Source organism: Lytechinus variegatus, chromosome 3, assembly GCF_018143015.1.
Source record: "Lytechinus variegatus isolate NC3 chromosome 3, Lvar_3.0, whole genome shotgun sequence".
Taxonomy (NCBI): Eukaryota; Metazoa; Echinodermata; class Echinoidea; order Temnopleuroida; family Toxopneustidae; genus Lytechinus; species Lytechinus variegatus.
The window spans coordinates 74,036,304-74,050,318 of NC_054742.1; the positions used below are offsets into that span (position 1 = coordinate 74,036,304).

General features: G+C 35.9%; 1 protein-coding gene across 1 annotated transcript in view; it reads right to left on the minus strand.

The window, feature by feature from the left end:
- Positions 1-387: 387 nt before the first annotated feature.
- LOC121411909 overlaps positions 388-14,015 on the minus strand; it is a 39,168-nt gene continuing 25,540 nt past the window's right edge. Inside the window, exons 12-18 of the mRNA XM_041604800.1 lie at positions 12,779-12,952; positions 10,747-10,922; positions 8,764-8,866; positions 8,089-8,204; positions 7,505-7,567; positions 2,928-3,062; positions 388-2,233 (exon numbers count right to left, since the gene is read on the minus strand). Of these exons, the coding sequence (XP_041460734.1) occupies positions 2,096-2,233; positions 2,928-3,062; positions 7,505-7,567; positions 8,089-8,204; positions 8,764-8,866; positions 10,747-10,922; positions 12,779-12,952 (905 nt within the window). The 3' untranslated portion in view covers positions 388-2,095. The remainder of the gene's footprint in view (positions 2,234-2,927; positions 3,063-7,504; positions 7,568-8,088; positions 8,205-8,763; positions 8,867-10,746; positions 10,923-12,778; positions 12,953-14,015) is intronic.

Below are 14,015 nucleotides of genomic sequence, written 5' to 3' on the forward strand. Positions count from 1 at the left end.
GCCAGCAACGAAATGTATTGGACATTACTATGTAATATCAAATAACGACAATTGATTATGTTTTTGGATTCAGATTCTAATAAATGTTTAGAATAATTGTTATAATAGGTGAGTTGTTACACTGGGCCATTTAGCTCGTCATATCTATTGATTCCTTTCTCTGTTAATTCAACTTGTAATATGCGTAATCTTGCCAATCTAAATCACGCAATTTATCCAAACTGCATTTTACAAATAACATAACCGTAATAGTTTGGATATATTGTACATACTTGACATATTAATATATGTGAATATATTAAAGGATTGAGTTTGATGTTGGAATTAAAATTAAGAATAAATTTGTGATATTTCGCATAACATGGTGGTTAATTGTTTTGTTTGTTTGTTGTTACAAGCTTTTACTTTTTGTTTTGAAAAAGACAAAGGTGTTCCTTATCATAATATGAAAACACTATTTTCTTCTGCCTTCTGCTCGCTTCTGCTGTATTATTTCGCATTCACAGACTTAGTAAATAGATTTGAAAATATATTGCGTTCGATTCGAACGCAAAACATCAAACTTTCAAGAGAGAGTTACATGGTAAAACATTTTATTGAAATTTGGCACTAATTCTCATGAAACAAACACTTTTTTTTCAAATAAAGTACAAATCAGATATGTTATATGCTATACAATATAACATATACAAGTCATATACAAATAAATATATTTATAAAGTATTATCATTCTCATGATATACACTTCAATTGTGGATATATCTTTTACCCCTGGTAAATAAAGTGTTAGGTTTCGTATGAAGATTTCCAATGTTTTTATATTTTCATTTTGTTTATCTTTAGTGTAGCAATCTACTATAGATATAAGTTCATTTTCATACTTTAGAGCAATTCTCCAACGTATCGAAATAAGCTGACTTTGATGCATTTCATGCTAAAATTATACATTTTGATTTAGACATGTTAGATAAGAAAACATCTATTTTATTTGCAAATTGTGAAAAATATAGCTATGTACACACAAGATGAAGAATTCATTATTATTCCTTTGACGTCGTCAAATTTAAACCCCAGTTATACCCAACAGAACCAATTACCGATACTTGGTAATTACAAAGGAGGTATCGTTGTCTAAGGCCCCAGGACCCCGTTGCATAAAAATTACTATTATGGTAAATTTGCCATCCAAAGGTAGCTGCCATGGTAACACTGATCAACAGCCAATCAGAATCAAGGATTCCATGCAAGTTACCATTGGATGGCAAAGTTACCCATAATGGTAACTTTTATGCAATGGGACCCTGGTGAGACTAGTCACGTGAAGTCAGGATTCGATTCTAAACAAATCTTGACATTTATAAAAAAAAAAATTAAAAAAATCTTTACAATTCGAATTCATTTTTTTTCACAAGAATCCCGAAGAAGCTCAGAATTCATTAAATCCTGTGAGGATTTTTAAATTATGATTGAGAAACTCCTCAGAGAAACTCGTGTAACAGAATAAGGGGTGAGTCAGTCGTGCGCAAAAGTCATTCGTAATGTACAAGTAGTTTTATGAAACAAATTATCTCAGTTCCTATGATGGAATAATCACGTTCGTTTACTTAGAACTCTGGCTTTTACAACAAATCAGAAGAAACATACGTGGCAGAAACGCTGATACACTTATGAGTACCATGGTTTTATCTAGAGTGGATATGAAACCATTGCATTTGGTTTACCTGGGGCCCGTTACATAAAACTTTTTACCTGAGAAAACTCAGGTTATTTTTACCGGAGTTTTTGCCCTGTGTTAAATTCAATGGCAGAAATCAGACTAACCTTAGTTTTCAGTTTTTACCAGAGTTTTCTCATGTTTATGCAACAGGCCACTGGAGTTGCAGACATGATATGCCTTAGGAGCTTGAAGCTACCCTCCATTCTATTTTAGTCAACTTCCATATTCAAACAAACTAACTCATGCTGCATACTTGATTCCAATTAACTATTAGATGTGTAGTAACATAGATTTTTAATCATCATAATGCTCTCAAGATGTTTATTCAAATATTTTTGTATATCATAATGCTAGATTCACAATAGAATGATTTTGATATCATCTGAATTTCGATGCTCTGTCTCTTAGTTTGCTTTCCTTGAGGGTCCCTTTCAATGTATCGGTCTTGTAGAGGTCCCATTTGAGTTTGACCTCTAACCCCATCTGGAGTTCTTCTTCCGGTGGGTACCGCTGGTACTGAAGGAGATATAGAGAGAAAAGAGAGAGAATACACCCCTTGATACATGAAATTGTTTTAAGAATGGGCAACATGACATGACCCTTGAACATTATCTATTATAACATTATATTAAACATTATAAACAGAACAAGAAGAAAGAGCATGTTCAGTGATTTCCATCACTTTGCACCCTCACGCCAAAAAAAAGCGTCTGGGGGCATATCATAAAGAAGTATACTATATGTTTTATGCTTTTTTTATGTTTTCATCAAGTCATTGATAAAAAACAGTTTTATGCTGATCTTTTGTACCTGAATAAATATGTTCTAATAAATAAATAAATTATTTACGATTTTGTTCCTTTAATAGTTCGTTCCCTTCAATTATTTCCATTCTTTATTCATAGAACTTGATTTCGAAGCATAAATTAGGCAATTCAATGAATAAAATCTGCATATTGGCCTGCACGTCGATATCCTTTTGGTTATTAAGATCTGGTTGATGCAGTAACAATCGGACATATTTAATTATATTTTTTAGGTCGATCAACTCTCAGTCTTTCTCCCCCCCCCCCCTCCATGGATGTCTATTTTATTTTGCGACTCTCACAGTATATGTCTAATTATTTTTCATAATCATTCAAAGATTGTGTTTTGAAAACAGGTAAATAATATGATGAACTGAACATCTCGTCATGTATTTCACGCTTACCTGAGTACGTAATTTACTGATCATGCGCATACTGGCATGTTCCATATAGAGTTTCTTGGAGAGGAGAATGCACTCGGCCCCATTGCTGATGACTGCAAAACTTGGCTGGGACTCGTACGCCATGTCCGCCAACCCCTGGAACGAAATTAAAAATGATTGTATCATAGATTATCACGCTATCTTCTTCTTATATCATACGAAATAAAAAATGATAAATTTCAATTTCGATTCGGAAAAAAAATCAATCTCGAGATATTGTCACTTTTTTTCCAAAAAAAAATCGAGTGAATAATTTACTCATCGGAGGAGGTGAATAAATTTTTCTTGATTAAGACTGACTTTCATTGGTTGCTGAGTGAATTCCATCGTTTTAAACATGAAAATTGTAATAAACATCGGTATGCTCACTGTAAATTCACTCCAAATCGAGGATTCTTGGCATCATCATTAACTAAGAGGAGTGAAAATTCTTTTTTTTTACAGAGAGAGAGAGAGATTGGTGATTTCATCAAGCATAGTAAATAAGTGGTTCTGATGGTTTTGGGGTACAAACAAAAAAAAACAGATGAAGGGGCAGTTTTAAGCACTTCCAATCATCCAATGGAGCATTTCAGAAAGCAATACGTCCATCATCTCTTGTTTCCTGAGAGCTGTTATCATCTATCGAATTCCTTGCTCCTGGTTGAAAGAAAGTATATTAGAAAATCATTGATCTCAAAGGGTTGTTTCATCAAAGATGCAACAGTTTCCCGAGTGGTGTTTCAAAAACCGATCGTAAGTTGCGAAGAACTATATGCGCAAACGTGGTGACCCAATCTTGCGCTAAATCAGGTTCTCAACGTATGAATTCCCGATTTCACATTACCGAATATTGAAAGCCGATCATTTTTTATTGAAATTCCCGTTTTTTTAACAAGCAACTTCAAGCTTGAAGTTGTCTGGATTAGATTAAACTTATAGAAATTCTCTTATGTGATAGAGGGTCGTTGGTGGCAGACTGTAGGATCAACCGTCACCCAGTACACAGGTGAGCAAGAACTTTATTTGATCTCTGTGTTAAATTTGTTATTTTTAGAATAAGAATTGCCGATATCAAATCGGGACATAAATGTCTTTGTTGATCAATGTAATAAATGTTGATGTGATTGGATACTATTAATTGCCCAGTAATTGTTCTGGAAATAGTCTCTTGTATAATGGATATTAGGTGTGACGTTATTGCATAGTACTGTAGATCATGTTAAACTGCAATTACTGATGGTGCGTCCCGATCCCACAAGCAGCCATGTTGGAGACAAAAAGTGCATGAATTTAAACCATGACAAATCACTGCTTCTATGGTCGGCCTTATCCTGTGTGTTTGTTGTGTACAAAGTCAATTGGAGAGGAAAGAAGTCACCAGCGCTGACGAAATAAACGTCTGGTGACTTAAACCAGAATTATGCCCTGCCAATAATGCACGGGCTTCCTATTATCATAATTATGTCCTCCATGTTGAAACCCTCTTTCCATGAATTCCCCTCTCCCCCTTTCTAATTCTGAGCAATGTAAGGTAAGGCGGACCAAGAAGATTCGATGACTAGAGTTCCAACAGGCAACAAATTTATTCAATCAGCTGTTCATTTCTGAAAAAAAAGCACAAAAGAAAGAACGACCTTTTGATGTCCGCCTTCGAAGCCGCCAGTTTCAGTGAAGAAAGCAGAGGGGTGAAATTTTACGAATATCCATTTGTATCAATTTTCAATCTTTCATATAACTTAACAAACTGAAATTTGAATGCACGACAAAACATCAATAACCAAGCACTATTCCGACGAGATATTTGCCCAGATTATATCAATTAACCTGTAATTAGTGAAAAAAGAAAGAATTTGACCTTTAATGATACCAGATTTTAACACTTTTCCGATCGTTTGCGGCGAATGAAAATTTCAAATGTGGTCTGCAGAATATTGTTGTTCATTACTGTACATGTATATGCCAGATGAGTGCCCGCACATGCCCAGTCGAGCAAATTTGAGTCACATTTCAGGACATATTGCATATTTTATTTTCGCATGCCTCCGAAATATGTACTACACATAATAACCAAACCCATGATGCGGCGAAAAAGTCATTATAATCATAAAAGCATATTTCCCTTTATGTATGACCTATTGCTGCGGAATCATGCGGGAATCCTTTTTTCTACACAATTGCAAGAGATGTTAAGCAAAGTGCTTGCCTGACATACTTTCTGCTGACGGCTTTTAACCTTGTTCAAAGAGATTTTATTTGCTGTTACTCCATCTCATTTGAAACCTCCTTGGGCGGACATAACTGAGGGCTTTAATCGAGGAACAAAAACACTTACAATGGGTTATGCAAGAGCCAGGCGCGTTGCTATGTATGTAAATGATCTTTGTTATACTTGAATCTCCCGCTTAAAATATTCCAAAAAGGCGTCCAAACCGAATTTGTCCTTGTGTATGTGGACATGAACGCCTAAAATCATTATGCAATGCGTCATTGATCATGAACGTAATCGTATATAGTTGAAAAGGAATTGACGTCATTATTATGGTATCGTTGATCATGTGTACTGGTTTAAAATTTAGAGAGTGATGTTGCCAAACAGGCAGCGTTTGGAAATTGTAATTATCCTTTTCTTATTTGCCATAATGATTTTAAGTTAATTTGATTGGGTTGCATGCCCTGATTGGGATTTACATTCAATCAATGCCTTATTTGAATATTTTGTACTTTTGTTGTACATTATGAAAATGAAATATGAATAAACTTATTTGCCATAATAGACAAACAAGTGGAATGCCTCTGGCCGTCTCACCTGCATCACGCGGTTCAATATAGCAGCAGTGCTCACTTTGAATACTACTCTAACTCGCACAAGATGTTCAGTGATACATGGTTACTCTTATTTCCCTTTTTAATGAACTAGACCAATAAACTTACAGAGATATGATGGCTATTCAACAAAAAACCCCAACATGGCCATGGTCAAGTTCATTGACCTTACATGACCTTTGACCTTGATCATGTGACCTGAAACTCGAACAGGATGTTCAGTGATACTTGATTACTCTTATGTACAAGTTTCATGAATCAGATCCATAAACTTTCAAAGTTATGATGGCAATTCAACAGATACACCCAATTCGGCCAAAGTTCATTGACCTTTGACCTTGGTCATGTGACCTGAAACGCGCACAGGATGTTCAGTGATACTTGATTACTCTAATGTCCAAGTTGAATGAACTAGACCAATAAACTTTCAAAGTTATGATGGTAATTCAACAGATACCCCCGATTCGGCCGAAGTTCATTGACCCTAAATGACCTTTGACCTTAATCATGAGACCTGAAACTTGTACAAAATGTTCAGTGATGCTTGATTACTATTATGTCCAAGTTTCATGAATCAGATCCATAAACTTTCAAAGTTATGATGGGAATTCAACAGATATCCCCAATTCGGCCAAAGTTCATTGACCCTAAATGACCTTTGACCTTGGTCATGTGACGTGAAACTCATGCAGGATGTTCAGTGATAATTGATTAACCTTATGTTCAAGTTTCATGAACTAGGTCCATATATTTTCTAAGTTATGATGACATTTCAAAAACTTAACCTCAGGTTAAGATTTCGATGTTGATCCCTCCAACATGGTCTAAGCTCATTGACCCTAAATGACCTTTGGCCTTGGTCATGTGACATGAAACTCTAAAAGGATGTTCAGTAATACTTGATTAACCTTATGGCCAAGTTTTATTAACTAGGTCCATATACTTTCTAAGTTATGACGTCATTTCAAAAACTTAACATCAGGTTAAGATTTGATGTTGATGCCGCCGTCGGAAAAGCGGCGCCTATAGTCTCACTTTGCTTCGCAGGTGAGACAACAAAAACTATCTATTTGTGAGACTTGATTATTTATGACCCCACTTTCCCCACTTCACAACAGAGTTTCCAGATGGAAAACGGTTCTAGATGAGAACAAATTGATCATTTCCACTTGTTTTTATTCCTGTGCACGTTGAACTATCGAAAAAAGTTACAAAAAAATGTCACTAATACAGCTTATATAATCTTTACAGATCATAATTAGGAAGAGGTAAGTGTATCTATTAAGCTACATTGGTATCATGATATATGTCACCGGCTGCTATATAGTGGAGTAATGGGCCAAAATTTGAGGGGGCCCAGACACGGCGGTGGCAGCAAAAGTTTTACAAAGGATGCAGAACGAGCAAAAACTTTGACCCTTGAAATTTGTCTTTTTTGTATTATTGAAACATGTATATGAGCAGAATATAAATATATTGACATAATACATTTGAAATGTGAGGGACCGCCATCTCAAGCACCCACATGATGACGTCATCGAGATGCATTTTTCCTGAAGTATATATTATGAGTTATGCCACAGCCACATCTACAAAACCAAGTCCAAAGCGAACGATGATATACCAATCGAAATATTATGTAGTAGCTTTGATCGGTCTGAGGTCCGCTTCGTTGGTGTGACTGGAACCACAGTAGAGCATTCGGGACAACTAAACTATGCGCGCATACTTACGAATACAGATCCTTTGATAAGCGTCTGCACTCGAACCCATATCGGCTCTGTGTTTTCATCCACCTGAATTAATTAAAAGGGGGAAAAATAAAAACTTTAAAAAGTCGTCAGGTTTCATAAGAAGGAATCATCTGTTTAAAAAAAAAGTAATTCCTTTACCACATGCTTCACACCTAGTCTGCTATGCAAACCCTTCACTCGAGTTAAGGGTCTTGAGTGTGCAGCCTACTCATGCCTTGCGTACAGCAAGTTTTGTATGTAACTAGTCTTTGTGTGGAGACTCACTTGCTGATCAAAGTTTCAATCAGGGTCTGTGCCTGCAGACTATTTCACGCCTTCTTTCGATGTTTATTGGATTTTGGAGAAAATACAAAATACGTGTATTGTAGGCCTACCGTAAAGGAGAAATTTAATGTAAAAATAACAGAATTCTATCGGGTCGACATGTAGCACAGAGTGGGGGAAATTGCGCAGTCACATTAAACTGTTATATTACCATGGCTTTCTATGAGTTATTATATAAATGGCATACAAAGGCTTACTATTGTATATCTATTGGGATGAAAAATATGAAGATTGCTTACTTCTACGCCCTCGCCATCGGATCCACCGATGTCGTCGAGGAGAGTTTTTTTCTTTCCGACATTCGATTTCTGTTTATCGGCCTTCTGTTGCACGTTATGAAGAAACAGAATGTCCGCTAAAATTAGAGAGAAAGAAAGAGGTATATTCATTTCCATTTGCAATTTGAGAAAGTGTCGAAAAATACTAGGTTCACGGTTTGCTAATGAAAATTCGAAACATTTAATGTAAAATACATGTAGACATATGGTCAATTAGAGTAGGGGGAAAGAATGACTGGATGTGGATCCGGACCATTTATTTACCCCCCCCCCCCTTCCAACCATAGAAGAAAGCCCATGCTTTCGGCGTATTACCCAATCAGTGGTGTAAGGAGCAAAAATGGGAGGAAAACATGGCGTATGGGGCAAAATTCCTTTAAAAAATTGCAATAGAACGAAATTGCCTTTTTGGAATGAAAATCTAGTTTGCGATAGATTTAAATATATTATTCCAAATCTAATTTTGTGATAAATTTGAACTAATATTCAGGTTGCATTTCACCGTTCCCCCCTACAGTATATATATCATTTCTATTCCCCTTGTTCATATTTCTCCTGTAGCTAGGGGGGAGTTGGGGGAAGCGCACATGCCTACGATCCATCCCGGCCGTCACCTTTATTACGTCAATAACCTACCTATTGGGTTAACACCCTCTTCAACTCCATTGTCCTCCTCCTCTTCGAATAACACACTAGGTACGCCATCCATTGACTTGCTTCTTTTCCTTGACAGGTAGGCCTAAGAAAATGTGACATTAGGGTAAAAAATAAGGTAATAAATGATATTAAAAAAAAAATTGCATATCAAAGCATCATTGAGGTGTAAGGACAAACTGATCTGACACAATCTGTAAAGTAAAGTGGTTTATACACACGCCCACTTACCAATACGCACAAACGAAACCCGCAAACGCACACCGCGTCCCCGCCCCGCACGCACACACACAACCTTTTTTTAATACAAATTCAAATTCAAAAGTTTGTTGATATAGAATCCTGACATTGAAGGATCATCATCAGAAACAAATAAACATAAGAAAAATAATAATAATACAACATAAGCATAACATAGTAACAACGAGGTATAAAAAAAATAAATAAATAAACAGAAACAAAAAAATACCAATCTTGGATGAAATGCTAGATGTGAGATACATATCAATGCATTAATATAAACACATACATAGTATACCTAAACATTAATACATCCATATACAAATACATAAGCATAATATCTTTTTCTTTCAAGCATCAGTCTCTCCACGTATATATATAACTTATTCCTATAACACATATTTTGCTGATATCCATGTCATTGCTACCTTATATCAACTGGAATTTGTTTTTTGTTAGTTATTTTCATAAAGTCCGGCAATACCTCCTTTAACTTGTTAAATAATTTATTTCGGGGTTCTTCGAGGACCTTACACTCTAAAAAATGAAGTGCTAATTTAGCTCTTAAAGAGCGTGTATAGTGACTGCACTTCGGAGTGCTGATTTGTCTAGTTCAAATTGAACTAGACAAATCAGCACTCCGAAGTGCAGTCACTATACACGCTCTTTAAGAGCTAAATTAGCACTTCATTTTTTAGAGTGTACAGTTTACACAGAAATGGTATTCATCCTCTACATAAGTCGAACAAACAGGGCATATTCTATCGTTTACAGCAATCCTATTATATCTACCTTGTTCTATCATAAGTTTACTATTGCTTACTCTTAACTTTGCAAAATTAGTGATGTGCGTCTTTTCAATATCTAATAGTAGGTAATTTTCAATCTTATAATCTTCTTTCAGTGTTTTATAGGTTCTTAGTTTATTGCATTGGTCATGGGAATGTTGGGTGTTATCGTTGAGACTGTTTTTTCATGATACGATTATTGAGTTTGTTCACAATTGCTTTCAGAAGTGCTCTTTTTGAGTAGGTTCCCTGGATTTCCCACACATGAAGGAAACCGATTTGTTTTTATAACATACGCACCCTCGAAATCTGAAGACACACACACACACATACCCACCCTCTCACACTCGCCCCCCCCCCCACACACACACCCAAAACAGACAGATTACTTGTATAAGGCACTTGCAGCTAATGGATAAAATCCCTTAACCTGAAACCTTGAAATTTCAAGATGGTGCCTTAAAGAAAATTCCTATTAAACCAAATTCGATATAATATGTCCTACTGATGCGTTAAATAAAATCCAAAGTAATGTATGTTATTTTCACCATCAACACAGTCACATCAAATACGTGGCTAAGACACTGATCGATCGTTCATCGATAATGCGCAGTACGAAATAATAACTGAGATGCTAAGGTGCCAAGGGCGACTAGACGACCGGGGGGACTAGACGTTCGACAGTCCGAGTTCGACCCCCGGCCAAGGCACATATGCCCGTGAGCAAGGCATTTTTTCGACACTGCTCTTTTACCCTGCATTCAAATAAGTGAAAATGCTACATGCATTCTTGAAAACTAGGTGTGCACTTTTTTTAATCAAACATAAAAAAAACTTCTGATTATAATATGTATCTTGGGAATAGAGTAACAGGAAGATAACAAGTGAAAGGGTGAATTAATTGATAGGAGTGTAGTATTTTCCTCATGGTAATTACCGATTTAAGTTTAGTTGGAGAATTCTTATCACCCACTGGACTCTTTGAATTCGATGGGGGCGCAGTTTCCTTGTCGTCGTCATCCCCAAAGTCGATTTCTTCCTCAGCCCATTCATCGTCGATCTCGACGTCATGCTCATCTCTCTTGTCTGAGTCGTCGGATGATGTGCGTTGTTCTGTGAAAAGATAATAGTGATAGTGATTTTTTACCTGATTGCTAAGAAAGCATGAATGCTTGTAAGCAAGCAACCAGAGGACCGACGGCTTAAGGTCCTCTCCGAAGGACCTGGTACAGAGGATTAATGCCTTACCAAAGGGCACTAGCGCACCAAATGGGACTCGAACCCGGGTCACCGGAATACGAATCCCCCGCTCTACCGACTGAGCTATCGCTATAATGCAAGCCGTCATGCAAATGTCCATGGATTGAAGTAAATTATATAAAGCGCATGCGTACAAACACTAACCAAGCAACTAGCTGCATCCGATACGCCCCCCCCCCCCCCCTGTTCACTTCTAATTCTTCCAGGAAAATGTAACACTTCAGTGGTTCATCTATCTTCTTATAACAAATTCTAATTATAGACATCCAAGTACTCCATTATTTCTTCGTCTGAAAATGCTACCGCTTAGTAAACTTGTGTCGTTTAATTGTGCATTGTTCATGTTCAAACTACAATCAATGCCCCAAGAATGTACCTTAAAAAATTGTTTCTTCAGAATTCAAAAATACATAATTATAATACACGTCAAAAGGATCTTATTCGTCAGCCATTTGCGAGAACAAATGTCACTCTGACCTCCTTTCATATATCATGTATTAAAGAGTGGAACAATTTACCTGTTGATATAAAAAATAGTACAATTCTTTTCATGTTCAAAAGATTATCCAAAACTTATTTTCTTGACAGATTTTGATTATTTTCCTTCAATATGTGTTTAAGTTAATGTATTTGCATTTAAGTTGATGACCTACTCAGAATCTATGATTAGCATGTATATGTGTGGACTGTGGGTGGATGTGGTTGTGTGTGTGTGGGTTTGTGTATATATGTGCGTTTGTGTATATATGTGCGTTTGTAATAGTTTTTTCCATTCTATTTTTAGCATCTTAACCTTATTATACATTTTTTTCTCTCTCTCCTTTGTATCTTGTAGATTAGTATATCCTATGTTTTATGTTAATAATCATAAGTATTCCAGGGCCCTACTCACAAGCTTTGCTTTTAAAGGGGTCCTAAAACCAATTCGTATATGCTATAGTCTGATTGATGTATGTTCATGTACTCATTTACGTTGTATGTACATCTATTTTGATTATGATGTGATTTTTTGGTTTTGAATAAATGAACTTGAATGAACTTGAACTTAAACTTGTACAAAATTATTACGAAGATTCTCACTGAAATAATAAGTCGAGACTGACTGTAACCGCTTGGAAATTGTTTAAATGTAACCAATCTTGTCGAGATCGGGCATCAGTTAACATAATCATGGATTGAAAAAAATCATAACTACTAAAGTATAGCATAAAACAAAAAGCATACTAGTCTATGATAGATGATGTAGTGAACCAAATATCATGTTTAATACAAACAAACTTTATTAATCATGATTTCAAATGTGTGGTTGTCATTGTATAATCATGAGTGAAAGTATAAAATGGAACTCATGTAGTGTAACGCGTTTACTATGCAGAAGGCTCAATACCCTTCCCAACCCCCAACCCCCCCCCCAAAAAAAGAGAAATAAATACAAGTGAATTAAATAACAATATGAAATAAAATAGAATAGAAAAATAAAGAAAGATAGAAATAATATATATAAATAAATCAATCAATCAATAGATATATAAATAATAATGATACAATTGAAAATTTGAAATATTATAAAATGTAAATATAGAAATTAAAAAAAGGAAATAAAAAGAACAAAGGAAAAAACAAGTATAATTAGATAGATGAATTAATGAATACATAAATAAATAAATAAAATAAATAAATAAATGAATAATGAAATGAACGTTATCCACCTCCTCGATTGTGAGACTTTGCTGAGCCGTCTTCGTTGACGTTGAGGTCTTTCATGAAGTCTTCGAACTCTTCTCGTTTCTTGCGTTGTTCGAAGTTTTCAATGAGGGTCCCAGCCATGGCCTTTGATGTCAGACGGTTCGACCAACGTTTCTGTTGTTTGTTTGTTGCGTCGTCTGTTGGATATAAAGGAGAGATAGTGGAGTTGAATTACATTTCAATCAGGGCCCTGGGAACAATTTTGTGACTGGGGATGCTGAAAAGCAAAGCAAAAAAAAAGTCAAATTGTTCCCGATCAATTTGAAAAGCAAAAAAAAAAAAAAAGGAAATCAAATTGGTCCTGAGAAATTTGAAAGGAAAAAAAAAAAGGGTTTTACAACAAAATTAGGGTAATTTTGGTTACAAATTTCAATTTATACACATCTTCCAGAATACCTGGGGTGCTGCCTAATAATACACGCAGCACCACAAGGATTTTTTTCCAGCACCCCTAGCACCCCTGCTGGCAGGGCCACGATCTCAATTGGTTTCAGCGTGTGTTGCAGAAGGTTCGGATTTTGAGGTTCCAGTTTCAACTTGAGAAACGAGTATCAACTTTTCAGTTTTGAGTGCGGAGTTTCGAGACTTGATTATTGAGGTTTTTTGGTTTAGGATTTCGAATTTCGAGTATCGAGTTTGGGGTTTTGAGTGACGACTATCTAGTTCTATGTTTTGAGTTTCGAGTATCGAGTTTGAAGTTCAGAGTTACTATACAACTATCAAAAGTACTATTCCACTACTACTACAACTACTACTACTACTGCTACAACAACAACTACAACTACTACTACTACTACTACGATTACTACTACCACTTCTACTACTACTACTACTACTACTTTCACTACTACTACTACAACCAGGCGCGGATTCAGGGGGGGGGGCTGAAGGTGCGCTAGCCCCCGTATGATAAAAAAAAAAAAAAAGATAGACGAATCGGACATAAATATAGGTGAAAACCTTTTTTTTCAAATTTCTAACGGGTAAAATGTGCCACCCCTTTTTACAAATCCTGGATCCTGTAGCACCCCGTAAAATTTCAAATCTGGATCCGCGCCTGACGACGACGACTACTACTACTAATACTATTTCTTCTTCTACTATTAATACTACTTCTAACTACTAGGCATACTGCGGAAAAACTATTATACTACTTCTGCTAATGATTATACTCCTACAGCCACTAGTAATGCTCTGCAA